Genomic DNA, 14,888 nt, shown 5'->3' with positions numbered 1-14,888 from the left:
AGGACCGAAGCTGCCGATCCCTGACCTAGAGATAAAACTGTGTGAGGAAAATGTTGCTTAAAAAAGGTTTACGTGGCCTTATTTTAACATACTTCAGTGCATTGCTTTAACTGCTGATATTTCAATTCTTGATTGTTGCTTACCACGTTTGAGGCATGCGGTGATGCTCCTTTCTGCATTAGTATCTTCACAATATTCAGATGACCCATAAAGGAAGACACATGCAGCGGGGACAAGCCTGACTGTTGGACAGAAACACAGAGAACTAATCACGGCCTGAAATTGTGATAATGCTCACACCTCTTTCTTTATGGACCTTGCTCTATTCAAAACATAAACTACCTAAAATGCATGTGTCCTGTTTATTGCTCTTGAAGTGAAACATTTTACCCATTCCCAGTCTTATTGAATCACTGTATCTGTTTTTAAATTTGGTGGATTTTTTGTTTCCTGTCTTATTTATCTGCCATGTCCTTTTCTCCCAATAGGTCTATAATATCTGGAGAAATCTACCATTCATCTAATGATAATAACCATTGAGCTACAAAAATAAAGTCCTGATAAAACTGATTCATTGCTGATAGGACAATCCCATAGCTCTTAGCAGCATCTACTGTTTACTGAGCTGTGATATCGTTACCGTACTTTCCGAGTCAAAATTGCATTGTTGAGAGAAAAACACACAGATAAGCGACATCGGTGTATAAGTCACATTGTGTTCAGGAATACATACTGTATGATATACGATGTAGCCACATTGGACCAGCGGTTTGGAAAATGTATGATTCAGCTGCGGCGCCATCTTCTGGTCAGACGCGGGAATTCATTCGGTCTGCGACTCTAACAGTGAATTATGGCTATTCTCTAGCTGTTGAGCGTACATCGCCTGTACACTCGTTATTGCGCTGCATTATGGGATTGAATAAGTGCACTTAATAACGTCCACTATGGTTTCGGAGACTACTACAAATGGCTGTTCCCTCAAATAGGGTGCGATTTCGAACACAACCTTAATCTCAGTCTCGTTTAGTTCCTTGTTCGTTCTTATATCTCATACTATGTTGGTTTGTGTATTCCTTTTGCTCTCGAGTTGATGTATTCCAATGTATTAGTTTTATTTGCTTATGTAGATAAATACATTTACTGCAACTAGATCCTGCTTCTTGCAACAACAAAAAAATATTTTGTTAGAATATACAGCTATTTTTGCATGGATGCCAATGGGAAAACATGCTTTTTGGCAGCACAATGAAACACATTTAGAAGCTAACTGAACTGTGCTATGGGTTGCTCTTGGTTTGACAATCAAGATACAAGGTCAAATTCATAATAAAAGTCCCCCAACACACCAAACAAATACAATGACTTCTAGAACTCAGTTAAAACCAGTGAATACATTACAATAATTTTAATTTAAAATAATGAAATGTTATTTACAGTATTTTACACTGTGAAATGATCCTGTGGCTCACCTCTGTCACCGCCTCCAGGGACGCTGAATGCTTTAATAGCAGGTCCATAACACGCATGTGGTTCTTCTTACAGGCAATATGGAGTGGCGTGAAGCCATTCTAAGCATAAATGGACAAATAAGTGCAATTTTGTGAACGGTTTCTGTATGTTTCATAATAACGTTAATATGTGCATTAACTGTTCCATGTGTGCCTTTTAAACGTGTACTAACCAGAGCACGCGTGTTTGGTTTGGCTCCTTTGTCCAGGAGCACCTTGGCCACGCGATGATGTCCACAGTGTGCCGCCACATGCAGTGGTGTCAGGTGGTCTAGAGTGATGTCATCAATCTCTGCATTGTACTGTAATAGCTGTTTGATACAGTCCAAATGATCGCCCTGGGCTGCCATATGTATTGGCGACAGGCCATTCTGTGCAGTGAACATATGGGAACATTTAGAGCTGCCAAATGCACTTTCTTTCAAATTTCTGGCAATCAAGCAGTTTTTTTTTTTTTTTTGTTAGATTTCTGTGTTTAAAATACACAATAACTAGGTTTATATATTTATCATCAACAAATCCAATTCATTTCAATTAACTAAATGAATATTTCTAGTTCCACAACTAGAAATATTTTAACCATGTTTATACTTTATAACTGAATAAATGTGATTGTTTTCACAATATACAGATTTATGCAGATTCTAAGCAATATGAACATTATTATTATTATTTAAATAGAATCAAATTGCTGCAAATAGGTAATAATAAACTTTTCAGAAATCTTACCTGTTTTATTTATGACAAATATGCAAGTTTATGTGCTTATGTTAAAACTGCGTAAGCCAAATAAATGGAATTTTTATCAATTATATTTGCACTGCTGACACAGACTATTGGGAACTGCAGTGTCAATAATATATGTAAAAAAAAATAATAAAGTAATTTGAAATTCGATCTTCAGTGTAAATATTCAATAAGATATTTCAATTTTTCAATTTTCTCCTAACACGCTGTTTGGATGCAAAGCTGCAAATTCAGTAAATAAAATGTAATAATACCTAAAAATGGCAGTTTTTTGGTGGGAGAAATTCTTGCATAATTGCCAAACAAGAACAATAGCTTGACCTATGCTGATGAAATTGACCAAGGTGAACCAAATCAAAGAGATTCATAAACTATCGAATTGGTTATGTTGGATTATTTCTTTTTTTATTGGTTACTTCAGATCACCATGTGACTACATCACAAAATTAGGGGTCTCGATGTCAAAGGTTTTGTGATGCTTACTTTGGTCTTGGCCTGTATCGGGGCTCCTTGGTCCAGAAGGATCTCGATTATTCTCCCATGGCCATTTCTGGCAGCACAGTGAAGAGGAGTCAACTCATCCTGTGATGACAAGGGAGGAAGAGCAAACGTGTATACAAATCTTATAGTGTCGTTAATGTTAAGAATTATTACTTTTAACATACTTTTGTCTTAGCATCAATCTTTGCTCCTCGGTCCAGCAGAAGTCTGACCATGATAACATTTCCTCTCCTGGATGCAATATGTAGAGGTGTGATCCCATTCTGTAAGAAAAACACACTAGTTCACTTGTAGCTGTAAACAGACTTGAGGATCAGTGCAGAAATATTTATAAAACACAGACCTTGGGTGTGAAGTTCACATCAGCTCCTCGGTTTAAAAGCAGCTGGGCAACATTCAGGTTTTCATAGTGGGCTGCGATATGGAGTGGTGTGAAGCCTGTCTGCAAAGGATCATGGGAAATTGAGTTAGTAACCAGTTGTTCCTCTGATTGCTTCAATATCAGTGCAGATTTCAATAAACTGTATATTCTACACTTCAAATGTTTGGGCTCTGTAAGAATTCTGAATGTTTTTGAAAGAAGCATTTATTTGATTAGAAATACAGTAAAAACTACTATTAAAATGTAAAACATTTCTCATTATAAATGTTGAAAGTTTTGCTGCTTAATGTTTTTTTGGAAACTGTAATACAAGTTTTTCAGGATTCTTTGATGAAAGTTCAAAAGTCTCTATCATTTTTGATCAACTTAATTCATTCTTGCTTTATAAAACTATTAATTTCTTTAAAAAATTTAATCTTACTGACCCCAAACCTTTGAACAATAGTGTGTTTACACAGATTAAAGCATTAAGTCAGGCTTGCAGTGCAACCTTCAGCTGGTTAATGTTGGTAACAATAATTTAACTGTTGTAAAATCACTATAATGTATGGCTATGTCACACTTGCTGTGTAATCCAACGTGAATGACTCAAAAATGTTAACTTCAATAGTCTTTAATCCAAGAAATCAAATACTCAGGAGATACTTCAGGTAATAAAAATGTACACAATACATTAAACAATGATGAGAATCAACAGAATCTCTAGTATTACATTCAGAAAATATATATAAAAAATGCTGGGTTGTTTCAACCCAGGTTTAGGTCAAATATGGACAAAACCAACTGTAGGTAGAGTGGCACGATTATGGAAAAAATTCGCGTGGGTGTTTGAACTGAGATCGCAATCTTTTAACGATTAATCGTGCAGATCTATAAGTTGGGTTTAAAATTTAATTAAAAAAATTAAGTTTGTCCATATTTGACCCAAACATGGGTTGAAAACAACCCTGCATGTTTTTTAGAATGTACTCACATCATGATTTTATTAGGATTTTGATTAGACGCACAGCCCTAGTGCTTAATACATAAAACTAATTTAAATTTAACTATCAAATTTTTTTAATTTATTGCTATTACCATGCCCAAAACATTACATTTTGAATGGCTTCAAACCTGGCTCATTTAATCAGATAACGTGATGTTACATTACATTACATTACAAAAGAGAGTTTTTCATCAGTTTACACAAACCTTGCTTAAGACATCAGGATTGGGGTCATTCTGTAAAAGCACAGCGGCAGTGCGGGTGTCATCGTTTCGGGCAGCGATGTGCAGCGCGGGAAGGCGGACCTTGCCCTTAGTACCGTGGTTGATGAGCAGGGCCACCACATTCTCATGGCCCTGCTGAAGAGCCACAGCAAGAGGGGTAAAGCCATCCTGACAGAGAGACAAACATACAACATCACGGGAACATCCATATTTCTCTGAATAACCGAGTGAAAATAGCAGGTTAAAGGTGAACTACAGTGTGATCCCACCCAAAAATCAGTGCACTTAATTATATTGAATGTGCACTTGCAGTGAACTTCAAATCTTATAAATGTATTTTAAAAAAAACTGTACTTGCATGTAACACAATAATAATAATGAAATAAAAGGCTAGTTACCTGTAAGCGTACTTAAAGAGTAAACATTCATGACTATGTTTCTTAATACCCAATTACACTTTAAAAAAGTGCACTTTGAAATCTTTTTAATAAGTACACTTATTGCACATGTAAAAAAACTATAATAATTTGAACTGTAGTGTGTTATTCAATATTACATTTAAAGTAAATACATTTTAAACGCACTAAATTGCAACTTCATCATTACAAATGTGTAATTACAAGTATATTTAAATGCATGACATAGTAGTTCCAATAGAAATAACATGAAATATATTTTAGTTTACTATAAAAGCTGTTCACTTTAACCATATTTCAAAGACAATAGCAGTCAATTTCTATGAAATTGCATATGAAGATGTGTTTGAGTGGGGTGAAAAAAGCAATCTAATGCAATATAATATAATATAATATAAACTATAATACATTTTCATTTAATTGCAATTAACATGACAAAACAAGGTTTTTTACTCTCTTGTCTTATACATGAACTAATTTAGATGTGTTAATTAATTTTGTTAATTACTTCAAAACTTTAACTGATTTGCACTCAGATTTTTTTGATGACTTTTCCACTTAGTGAAATAAAATAAAAATGTAATAAAATAAAAACGCTGAATTCTGAGTGCGAATTAAAATTGAAGTACAATTATTTTCAGTTCACACTTAAGTATATTCTTTTAAAGAATATGATTTGCACGACAAATACTCTATTTAAAAGTCTTTTTCATTACCTCAGTTGGAATGGTCTGATTGGCTCCATTATCCAGCAGAAACTTCACAACCTCGAGGTGATTCTCTTGTGCAGCCATGTAGAGAGGAGTGAAGCCCTTCTGTTGCAGACAGACATAAACACCCATATGCAGATACAATACTCAAACTAACACAAGCACACAAATACACAGATGACAATAGAGCCAGAGAGATTTTAGTTCGGACAGCAATACTACATACATTAAAAATGATTCCACTGTTTAAATGAACTATACAACAAGTTGAGTAAATGCTCGCAGATAATACAACATATCAATGCCTCAAACCCATTTTAAAATTATTTTATTTTTTGCTCACCTGAGACTGAGCATTGACATTTGCTCCATAGTTGACCAGCTCAGTGACCACCTGTTCCTGTCCAGCTAATGCTGCTATGTGAAGAGCAGTATTTCCTTTCTACAAGAGAAATATCTTATGTAATGACACACTGACCAACATTATACAGTACATTAAAAACTGTACTTGTAGGTAATATAATATTATTGCAATATCACTAAGTGTACTTAAAGAGAATACACTTTCATGACTGTTTCTTAACATGCTTAAGCACACTTTGTAATAATGTCAAATTAAAAGTTTAAAATCATTCTGTTTTAATAATCTTTTGTGGTGCTTTAAAGAAGTACACTTATTTAACATACTAAAGCACATAAAGTACTTGATAATAATTGTCGATAATGTAGTATTGTTTAATATTACATTTTTAAAAAATTATAAAGGTACTCAATTACAAACAATTTTCAATAGAAATGAAATTAAAGTATATTTTAGTTTAATGCTTCATATTTGGCAGTGCACTTTAACCATATATCAAAGACAATCTAAATAATCAAATTACATTAAAAACATACTTAAGTGGGTCAAAATGTAATTACAATCAGTTTGCACTTAAGATTATTATTTTAATGTATATTATTTTAATAATAATAATAATAAGTACTTTATAAATATGCGTTTACAATGGTTTTTAAGGTACATGTGAAGCGTCTAATCAAGATTTTGGGTTAAGTTTTTAATTGCATCATGAATATGGCCGCCACACAAATGTTAAAAATGTATGGATATCATTGTATAAGATAAGAGATTTAATTATATAACTAAATCTGTTTGTTAAAATGAAATGCAAAATAATTCAGTAAAGTGAAGTTAATTCTGCCAAAAGCTCTAGCATCTAATGCAATGATATATCATTTTTTTATATACTTTTTTAACTCTTTCCCCACCAGAATTTTTTGAAAAAGGTTGCCAGCCATCGCCAGCATTTTTGTTCATTTTCACAAAAGTTTCATGGCCCCCAGAATATTTTTTTGGATGAATATCTGAACATGCAATATATCAAAAGAAACAACAGACCCACTGCTTATAAACAAAACAAAACCCCGTTTTACTATAGCTTCATGCATTCCTTTTTTTATCAACACATGAATGTGGGTAAGACTAGGTCTGGATCAGATTCAGAACGATGATCCAAACACAGATGGAGTAGATTGAGTCCATCAACACCCAAAGCTTCACAGTCCTATATCTCGTTCTGGGTCGACATTTCATTCAGTAACGTTAAGCAGTTTTGATTTAAATGCTGTTCAATTTTGGTGATCGCGTTATTTTACAAATGCATCTGCTTACATATAATATTGCTTGTTTCTGCTTCTTCTTCACATGTCTTTTGATCAGGAGATTCTGGACTCTTTCAGAAGATGCGTAATAGCGCCCCCCTACCGCATAACAGTGAAAACACGGAAAGCTGGACATTTCGGTCAATGGTGGGGAAAGAGTTAATTTCCAGATACTTTTTGCTGCCTTTTGTAGCTGTAATTCTTACCTTCGTGGCCGTCTCAAGTACAATACCATGGTGCAGTAGTTCCAGCACCATTTTAACATGGCCTTCCTTCGAGGCCAAGTGAAGCCCGTTGAGTCCATTCTGTGAAGGGAAAGAGACAGCAGAGCAAACTCACTCTGAAGGTTATTCAATCTCAAATCATACCGCAACATCCCAAAGAGACTGAAATGGGGAAGTGGGAGGTTTCTAGTTTACACCCACTCTCACAAAACACATATAGCACTGTCAAAAGACATCAACCGATGATGATGAAGATGATGATTATGATAGGTGGATGGCAGGCCGGTGGTCTCTCTGCTGGGAAGAATACGGGCCATGTGGGATAGGTCTAACCTCACACAGCCTTCCTTCAGCCTCACAGGACATGTGAGGTTGGACCTTTCTCACATTGCTGATATTATCCCCTCTGAGTGTAGAGACCACTCACCCCATCTCAACTTGACTCAAAGAAACAAGCACAGGAACGCAGAAACAAAAGGAAAAAGAATGGATGGATGAAAAAATAAGCTGCATCTGAAGAATATCATACAACAAATGGTTTCTAAAACATTTCTAGGATGCACAAAACTTAATTCAATTAATTCATTACATTTATATAGCGCTTTTCTCAGCACTCAAAGCGCTTTACAAAAAGGGGGGAATCTCCTCAACCACCACCAATGTGCAACACCACATGGATGATGACACGGCAGCCATTTTGCGCCACACACCAGCTTATTGGTGGAGAGGAGACAAAGTGATGAAGCCAGTGAATTTATATATGGGGATGATTAGGAGGCCATGATGGACAGGGGCCAATGGGCAAATTTGGCCAGGATGACAGGGTTACACCCCTACTCTTTTCGAAGGACATCCTGGGATTTTTAATGACCACAGAGAGTCAGGACCTCGGTTTAACGTCTCATCCGAAGGACGAAGGCTTGTTCTTATAGAGGTGGAGATGTCAAACTCTGGGTCTCATGCACATGCACCTTATAAGCCGTCAATGATAACTAATTAAGTCAACCGATATGATTCATATTCTTCTGGTTTCCCCTATATTTAAAAAAAACAACAACCTATATTTTAAAAAAAATTACAAATGCAATGAAAATACATTTATCCATATAGTTCTGGATAAAGTGGTATTTGTGCATCCCTACAAATTATTGATTAAAAACAATAATAATAAACAAATAATAGTAAAATAAAACTGCGTAGAGTTTATTCTATTCCAAACACAACACAAATCACCCAACCTATTACCAAAAATATTTCTTGTATTTTTAGTAAATTGGACAATATATTAAGCCAGAGAACATATAATATACTGTATATCTATATAACATTGATTTTCTTACCTCACTGACAATTTTTTTGGTTCCCAAAATTGTACTTATTTTACTTTACAGTTTTAATGTGGTAGTAATAATACATTTAATTTAAGAAATATTAACTGAAAATAACAAGTTTGTTTGTCAAGTGAGTGTATCTTGCTTTAAAGGATATATTTTAATGGAGGGCAAAACAATAATACTAACTAAGAAAATATTATTTTCCAGTATAGCCTTCATGTATCCTAGCTCAAGCGTCTTGCAGCTTAAGGAGTTTTTCAAAGAGCTCAGCGGTGCATGTAGTCGGGTCACTGAAACCCTCCAGAGAGCTCTGGGGACCAGCTCACACGTTTGCTACAGTATAAGGAGGACTAAATGGAGAAAAGCGCTGAAGTCATCACTCACAACACATGCGGTCATTAATCAAAGGGCATTATCATCTCAATTACTGCTGGCGTTCCTGATAGACCCACCCTACAGCAGGAAATGTCAGGGTAAAAACAGGCTAAAGGGAAAAGAAGCGGACATGAATGCAACCACTAGGCATACACACAATAGCATTTGTGCACAATAGACATGCAGTGCAATTAAAAAGTGGATTCAGGCATGGAAACAGAAAATTTACAATCCCTCCCCAGTTGGCTACATGTTAATACAGGGCAGCTCACCCTGTTTCAGTAGATTTAGTTCAGAAATATTTGATTTGATCAAACCGGATTTGAATTGGATCATTGTGTGTTGTTGAGTCAAGAACAGCTACAATCAGATCAGTCCAATTCTCCAACGAATCATTCGATCATGCGATTTGCGAATCGATTGAACAGATTCATTGAAAAGAACCAGCTCGTTCATGAACCAGAAATCACTATTGCATGATGGAACAGGCGTAGATTTCTTTAGCTAGAAGAATCCATATCCAAAGCTATGGCACCAATAATGAAACCTACCATCTCCTCTTCTGACTCCATGTTTAGTGCAAATACGTATGCAGTTGGCAACATCATATCGTGTAACAACTGTTTCAGCACAAAATTCAGGTAAAAAGATAATGTATGCAAAACTCTTAGAAAAAAAGGTACAAAAGCTGTCACTGTGGCGGTACCTTCTCAAAAGGTACACATTTGTAGCTAAAGAGTGCATATTAGTCCCTCAAAGGTACATATTGGTACCAAAAGTGTACATAAGTACCTAAATGGTACATATTCAAACCCTTTTGAAGCGTACTGTCCCAGTGACAGCTTTTGTACCTTTTTTTCTGAGAGTGAAGAGTGTCCAAACTTGCACCATATACACCAATCCTGCAAACATCAACTTCAGATGAACCGAATATGTTCATTAAACCTGAACCATTAAATCTATACTCTCCTGATCTCCATCACCTATGTCTAGCATTGATGCCATCAACTGTGAATACAGTTTCGCTGCTGTTGAAATTCCCTGTTAACCCGGCTGGGAAAGCCGTTCCATATCGAATCACTGGCTTATCCCAAAGTTGCTCTCTGCCCATCCCTGAAATGTTAGTAGACGTGTAGGTGCAACAGAATGTGTTAAAGGGACCATCAAAATAAAGTGAAACAATGATTCCTCTTATGCATCACTGCGGAAACCCTCCTTTTGGAGCCTTTATTTTTAAAAGAGTAAAAACTGTTGCCACTTCACGGAAATAATGATGTCGCGCTACATGTGAGAAGGGTGTCCCTGTGCAATATATAAGCACATGCAACTGTGTGCGGGTCGCCAGCACAAGGCATGTTCTGCATGCTGAGACCAGAAAAGGGATGCTTAGTTTTGCTTGAGAACAGCAGGACTGGACCTCTATCCAGCATTAACCAGCCTGGACCAACATGGAATTCATGCTTGGTTAAGCTGGATTTTTCATCAGGGAACAAACCGTGCAAACGCTCTGAGAGCACATTTTTAAGATCACGTATTTATCTGTAAGACGACATTTTATCTCTTATTGAAGCCTGGTTGTTGCTCTAAGCTTCAGAAACCCAATGGACTACAATGATAGCTGTCAATCAGACACATGTGTTCCTCCACAGATGGCATGATTGGCTGAGTTGAGGGAGTCTTACCTGATTGGCTGTGTTGATGTCGATGCCATTCTTGATGTGGTCTAGAGCCTTGTCCATATTACCTGAGCGAGCGGCACGGAGGAAACTGGTGGTAGCATCCTGAGAAAAAATACAGGAAGTAATACAGGAAGATAGAATTTATAAAATAAGAGTTTTTGACATAATTATAACATGAAAACGAAAGGCTTTATAGGCCAGCCATTCAGTTTTTTCATAGACTTGTAAAATCGTAGAATCTCACGAGTGTTTAATAAGATAACAATCGTGACATTAAATTTGATTAATAGTAGTATAATTTTTTAAAGAGAGGAACAACAACAAAATGGGGTAACACCAGAAAAACTAAGAAAAAAAACAAAGGACACACTTTTCAACATTAAATACACAAATGCATATTTACTGTACACACACCAAAGTGTAAAGCTCCCATGAAATGAATTTACAATTTCCTTCCAAGATGATCAATATTTTAGGTATTTTCTTCCTGGAAGAGAAAGACAAATGTGCAAAATTGTGTACTGTATATCTGCTAAAAGTTTATTTTGTCAACTTTATGAAGTACACTAGCATTTAGATGGTCTCTAATAGACAAAACTCTTTTTGATTTCACGGGGTCTTTTAATATTAAACATATAACCAAGAAACTGTGTTTCATTCACTGATCAGTGCTACTGAGCTATATATAAAACTGGAAAAGAAAGAGAGAATTCGAGAGAATTCTATCAGAGCAGCGGATAGAAAGAGAAAAGGATTGGGAAAAAGATTGGAAAAAGTTAAATGAGTTTTTCTCTTCTCAGTAGTGCATCTTAAAAAGCATCTTAAGAATTTTTGGCATCAAGTCTCAAATAATAAATAACACATTATATGTGCGTGGAGACAAACTTATATTTAATCACATTCAGCAACACAGGCATAAAATCAAATTCTCACCCACATACCAGCTTTTTCATGAAGGAACTGCAGCTGGTGTGTGGGAATTATATCAAATTGTGTAATGAATTAAAATAAATAAAAAAACATTGATCACTATACCATGGATTCTTCTGTCCAATAAATTCACTGTGTACGAAGAAGCTTTTACATCTTTAGCCAAAGACTGAAAGATTTCTAGAAAAATAATTTAGATTCATATTCAGAACCAACACCCTTTATTTTAATCCCACACGTGGATACGCTTCTGTGTCTTAAGTGCATATGAGCAGATTTCCTCAAATCAACACGTTCTTGAAACTGAGATTTTCTTTTGAATCAGTTTAAGCACATTGTATCGGTTCCGTTGTTGCTCACATCGGAATGTGTGAGAGTGTGTACCTTCCCTTCTCACTGATCAAACATCCTTGACAAGTACATGGAGACACGGCACACATGCAGAACAACAAAGTGTGAGTTGGCATGGGGATGACTTGGTGACCTCCCAAGAATTAGGAGCACAATTTTTCTCCCCCGTCTCTCTGGCTCGAGCGCGAGTCACCGTGCAAACGCTGTCTAGTGGATGTTTACATAGAAAAACAATTTAAAGCAGCAGAGATAATGTCAGCACGTTCTGACCTTGTAAGAGTTTTGAATTTACCGCTAAAAACTTTCCACACTCCACCTCCTGTTGTGCAGAGGCAATGCTTATAGGAAATATTGGCACAAAAAGCACGCTTCAAAAATCCAATGTAACTTTGGCTCTATGTTTTATTTATTTTTTTACAAATGATTTTTACAGTTGTCTATCCTAGCACCACATGCTATTTTGCACAGACAAAACAAAAGACATGGTATCATGCCATCCATAAAAAGGTCGGATATTTCAAATGTCAAATAAAAAAACCTAATTAATAATAATTTTAGTCTGATTTATATGGAAGCTTGTTTCCGCCAAAGAAAAAAACATTTTAAAAGATAATTGTGACTTTATTTCTCAGAATTGCGAGATATAAAGTCAGAATTGCGTGAAATCAAGTCTCAATTGCGTGTTATAAAGTCAGAATTGCGAGAGAAAAAACGAAGAATTCAGAGTTTTTTCTCACAATACCGACTTAATATCACACAATTCTGACTTTATATCATGCAATTCTGACTTTATAACACGCAATTGCGACTTTATATCATGCAATTCTGACTTTATATCTCCAAATTGCATATTATAAAGTCATAATTGAGAGAAAAAGTCAGAATTGCAAGTTTATATCTCATAATTCTGACTTTTCAACACGCAAGTGCGACTTTATATCACCCAATTCTTACTTTATAACCTGCAATTGCGACTTTATATCAATCAATCCTGACTTTATATCACGCAATTCTGACTTTATAACACGCAATTGCGACTTTATATCAATCAATTCTGACTTTATAACACGCAATTGCGACTTTATATCAATCAATTCTGACTTTATATCACGCAATTCTGACTTTATATCACGCAATTCTGACTTTATAACACGCAATTGCGACTTTATATCACTCAATTCTGACTTTATATCACGCAATTCTGACTTTATATCACGCAATTGCAACTTAATTTCACGCAATTCTGACTTTATATCTCACAATTCTGAGAAAATAAGTCAAAATTGTGAGATAAAAAGTCGCAATTACCTTTTTTATTTTTCATTCTGTGGCGGAAACAAGCTTCCATAGATTTAGTCTGAAAATCACTATAAATTAAACATTTTCATTTGATCAAAGTCATAGGTTGGTATACAAGTCGGTTGGTTTTTGTGGGTTACTGCTAAAAACATTAGGAAGAGTGACATCTCAATAATTAAGATGATTAAAATCTTGAGGTTTTAGTCCTCCAGTCTAGATTTCTTTGTTTTTAGTAATTTCAGTAACGTATTAATGCATTTTAAAAAACTGCCATTGAGAAACCATCTTAGGAGTACATACTGTATGTAAAAAGTGCAATCGCTGTATATGAGTGTGTTTGCAGATGATAAGGCAGAGGACGCGATCATGTAGACCACACCTAATACTTTGCCTCTGGGTTGCCAAACTCTCCACACCTCCAAGACAACAAACCAAACGCAGCAAAAGATGCTGTTTTGACCCTTACAGTTCAAAACTGAAATTCCCTCAGTGAAATAAAGCATAAATAAAGAATAAATGCCCACCGAAATCTAAACCTTCTCATGGATAGGTTATTAATATTGCATGATTCAATAGCTGCCACCATTGATAGGTTTACTTGGAAAATGCATCCTAACAAGTACTGTCATGAAAGCATGATTTTAGAAACATTGACAGTTATTAGAGCAATGCAGTCCTGTTGATTCTTTGTTGTGAATGATCAAGCTTTCAATGCAATGTAATTACCTTGCAAAAAGCAATGATAACGTTAATATAGCTAATAAAACCTACAATAATTTTAGGAAAAAGGATAAATAAGCATGTTAGCACCCACCCCAGCTTTCCCCCTCTCTCTAAGATCAAAAATACTGCAGCAGACAGGATGACATCATCACTGAGACGCAACACTGCAGTGTGTGTGTTTATGACTGCATCCGAGAGAGGGACAGAGCAAGTGGAGGAACGAGTCTTTAAATTCCCCTTTACTAAGAAACACACACATAGATTAGATGAAGGGAAAACACACAGAGGATCCAATCCGTCAAAATAACCCTGCTTGCATAGCGAACAGCAGCGAGAACAGGTGGTGATGCACATTTACCATGAATGAGGATCCATAAAATTCTACTCACACATATTATTGCATTGCTTTATTCGTGTATAAGTAATATATACTTAAATCTTGCATGACTGAGAGCATGAACTCTTTCTGCCAACTGCAGTTGATTTAAATTGCTTTCTCTCGCTTCTTCCTTCTGCCCATCGGAAGTTCAGATGATGAACTGGATGCATTATCCAGGATCATAAATGTGTGTGATTTTGAACTTCAGGCATTGTTGTGGAGAGCTAAACTATCATGAGTATTCCAGTCTTTCAGTGCAGCTCCTGTACAAACCTTTAACTCACACAACATAACAACTGTGAAATATGCAGAATGAGTAATGACTATTTTTTATGTGTGCATGGGAAACATAAGACTGCTACAGATAACTACTGTAAATGTTTTATCCACAAAGAAAAAATGCTTGCAGTGATATTTGCAATTGAATGATAAATTAACAATGGAACCCTGAATTAT

General features: G+C 35.6%; 1 protein-coding gene across 28 annotated transcripts in view; it reads right to left on the bottom strand.

Annotated features, from left to right (window-relative positions):
• Positions 1-14,888, bottom strand: part of ank1a (ankyrin 1, erythrocytic a) — a 139,427-nt gene that overhangs the window by 62,222 nt on the left and 62,317 nt on the right. For 27 of the 28 annotated variants that reach the window (XR_013195671.1, XM_077206777.1, XM_077206745.1 and 24 more), the window contains 11 exons: positions 10,754-10,852; positions 7,345-7,443; positions 5,820-5,918; positions 5,483-5,581; positions 4,333-4,518; positions 3,103-3,201; positions 2,924-3,022; positions 2,742-2,840; positions 1,685-1,882; positions 1,473-1,571; positions 144-242 (listed from right to left, as the gene is read on the bottom strand). Coding sequence is in view for 27 of the 28 variants with exons in the window: in XM_077206777.1 (XP_077062892.1) it covers positions 144-242; positions 1,473-1,571; positions 1,685-1,882; positions 2,742-2,840; positions 2,924-3,022; positions 3,103-3,201; positions 4,333-4,518; positions 5,483-5,581; positions 5,820-5,918; positions 7,345-7,443; positions 10,754-10,852 (1,275 nt within the window). In the remaining variant the exon portion in view is untranslated. Of the gene's footprint in view, positions 1-143; positions 243-1,472; positions 1,572-1,684; positions 1,883-2,741; positions 2,841-2,923; positions 3,023-3,102; positions 3,202-4,332; positions 4,519-5,482; positions 5,629-5,819; positions 5,919-7,344; positions 7,444-10,753; positions 10,853-14,888 lie in introns of all 28 variants that reach the window. The other variant, XM_077206771.1, reaches the window with a different exon arrangement.

Source organism: Siphateles boraxobius, unplaced genomic scaffold (genome assembly GCF_051911475.1).
Source record: "Siphateles boraxobius isolate OS27281-9 unplaced genomic scaffold, OSU_SipBor_1 56, whole genome shotgun sequence".
Classification (NCBI taxonomy): Eukaryota; Metazoa; Chordata; class Actinopteri; order Cypriniformes; family Leuciscidae; genus Siphateles; species Siphateles boraxobius.
This window is presented reverse-complemented; position numbering and strand designations above follow the sequence as displayed.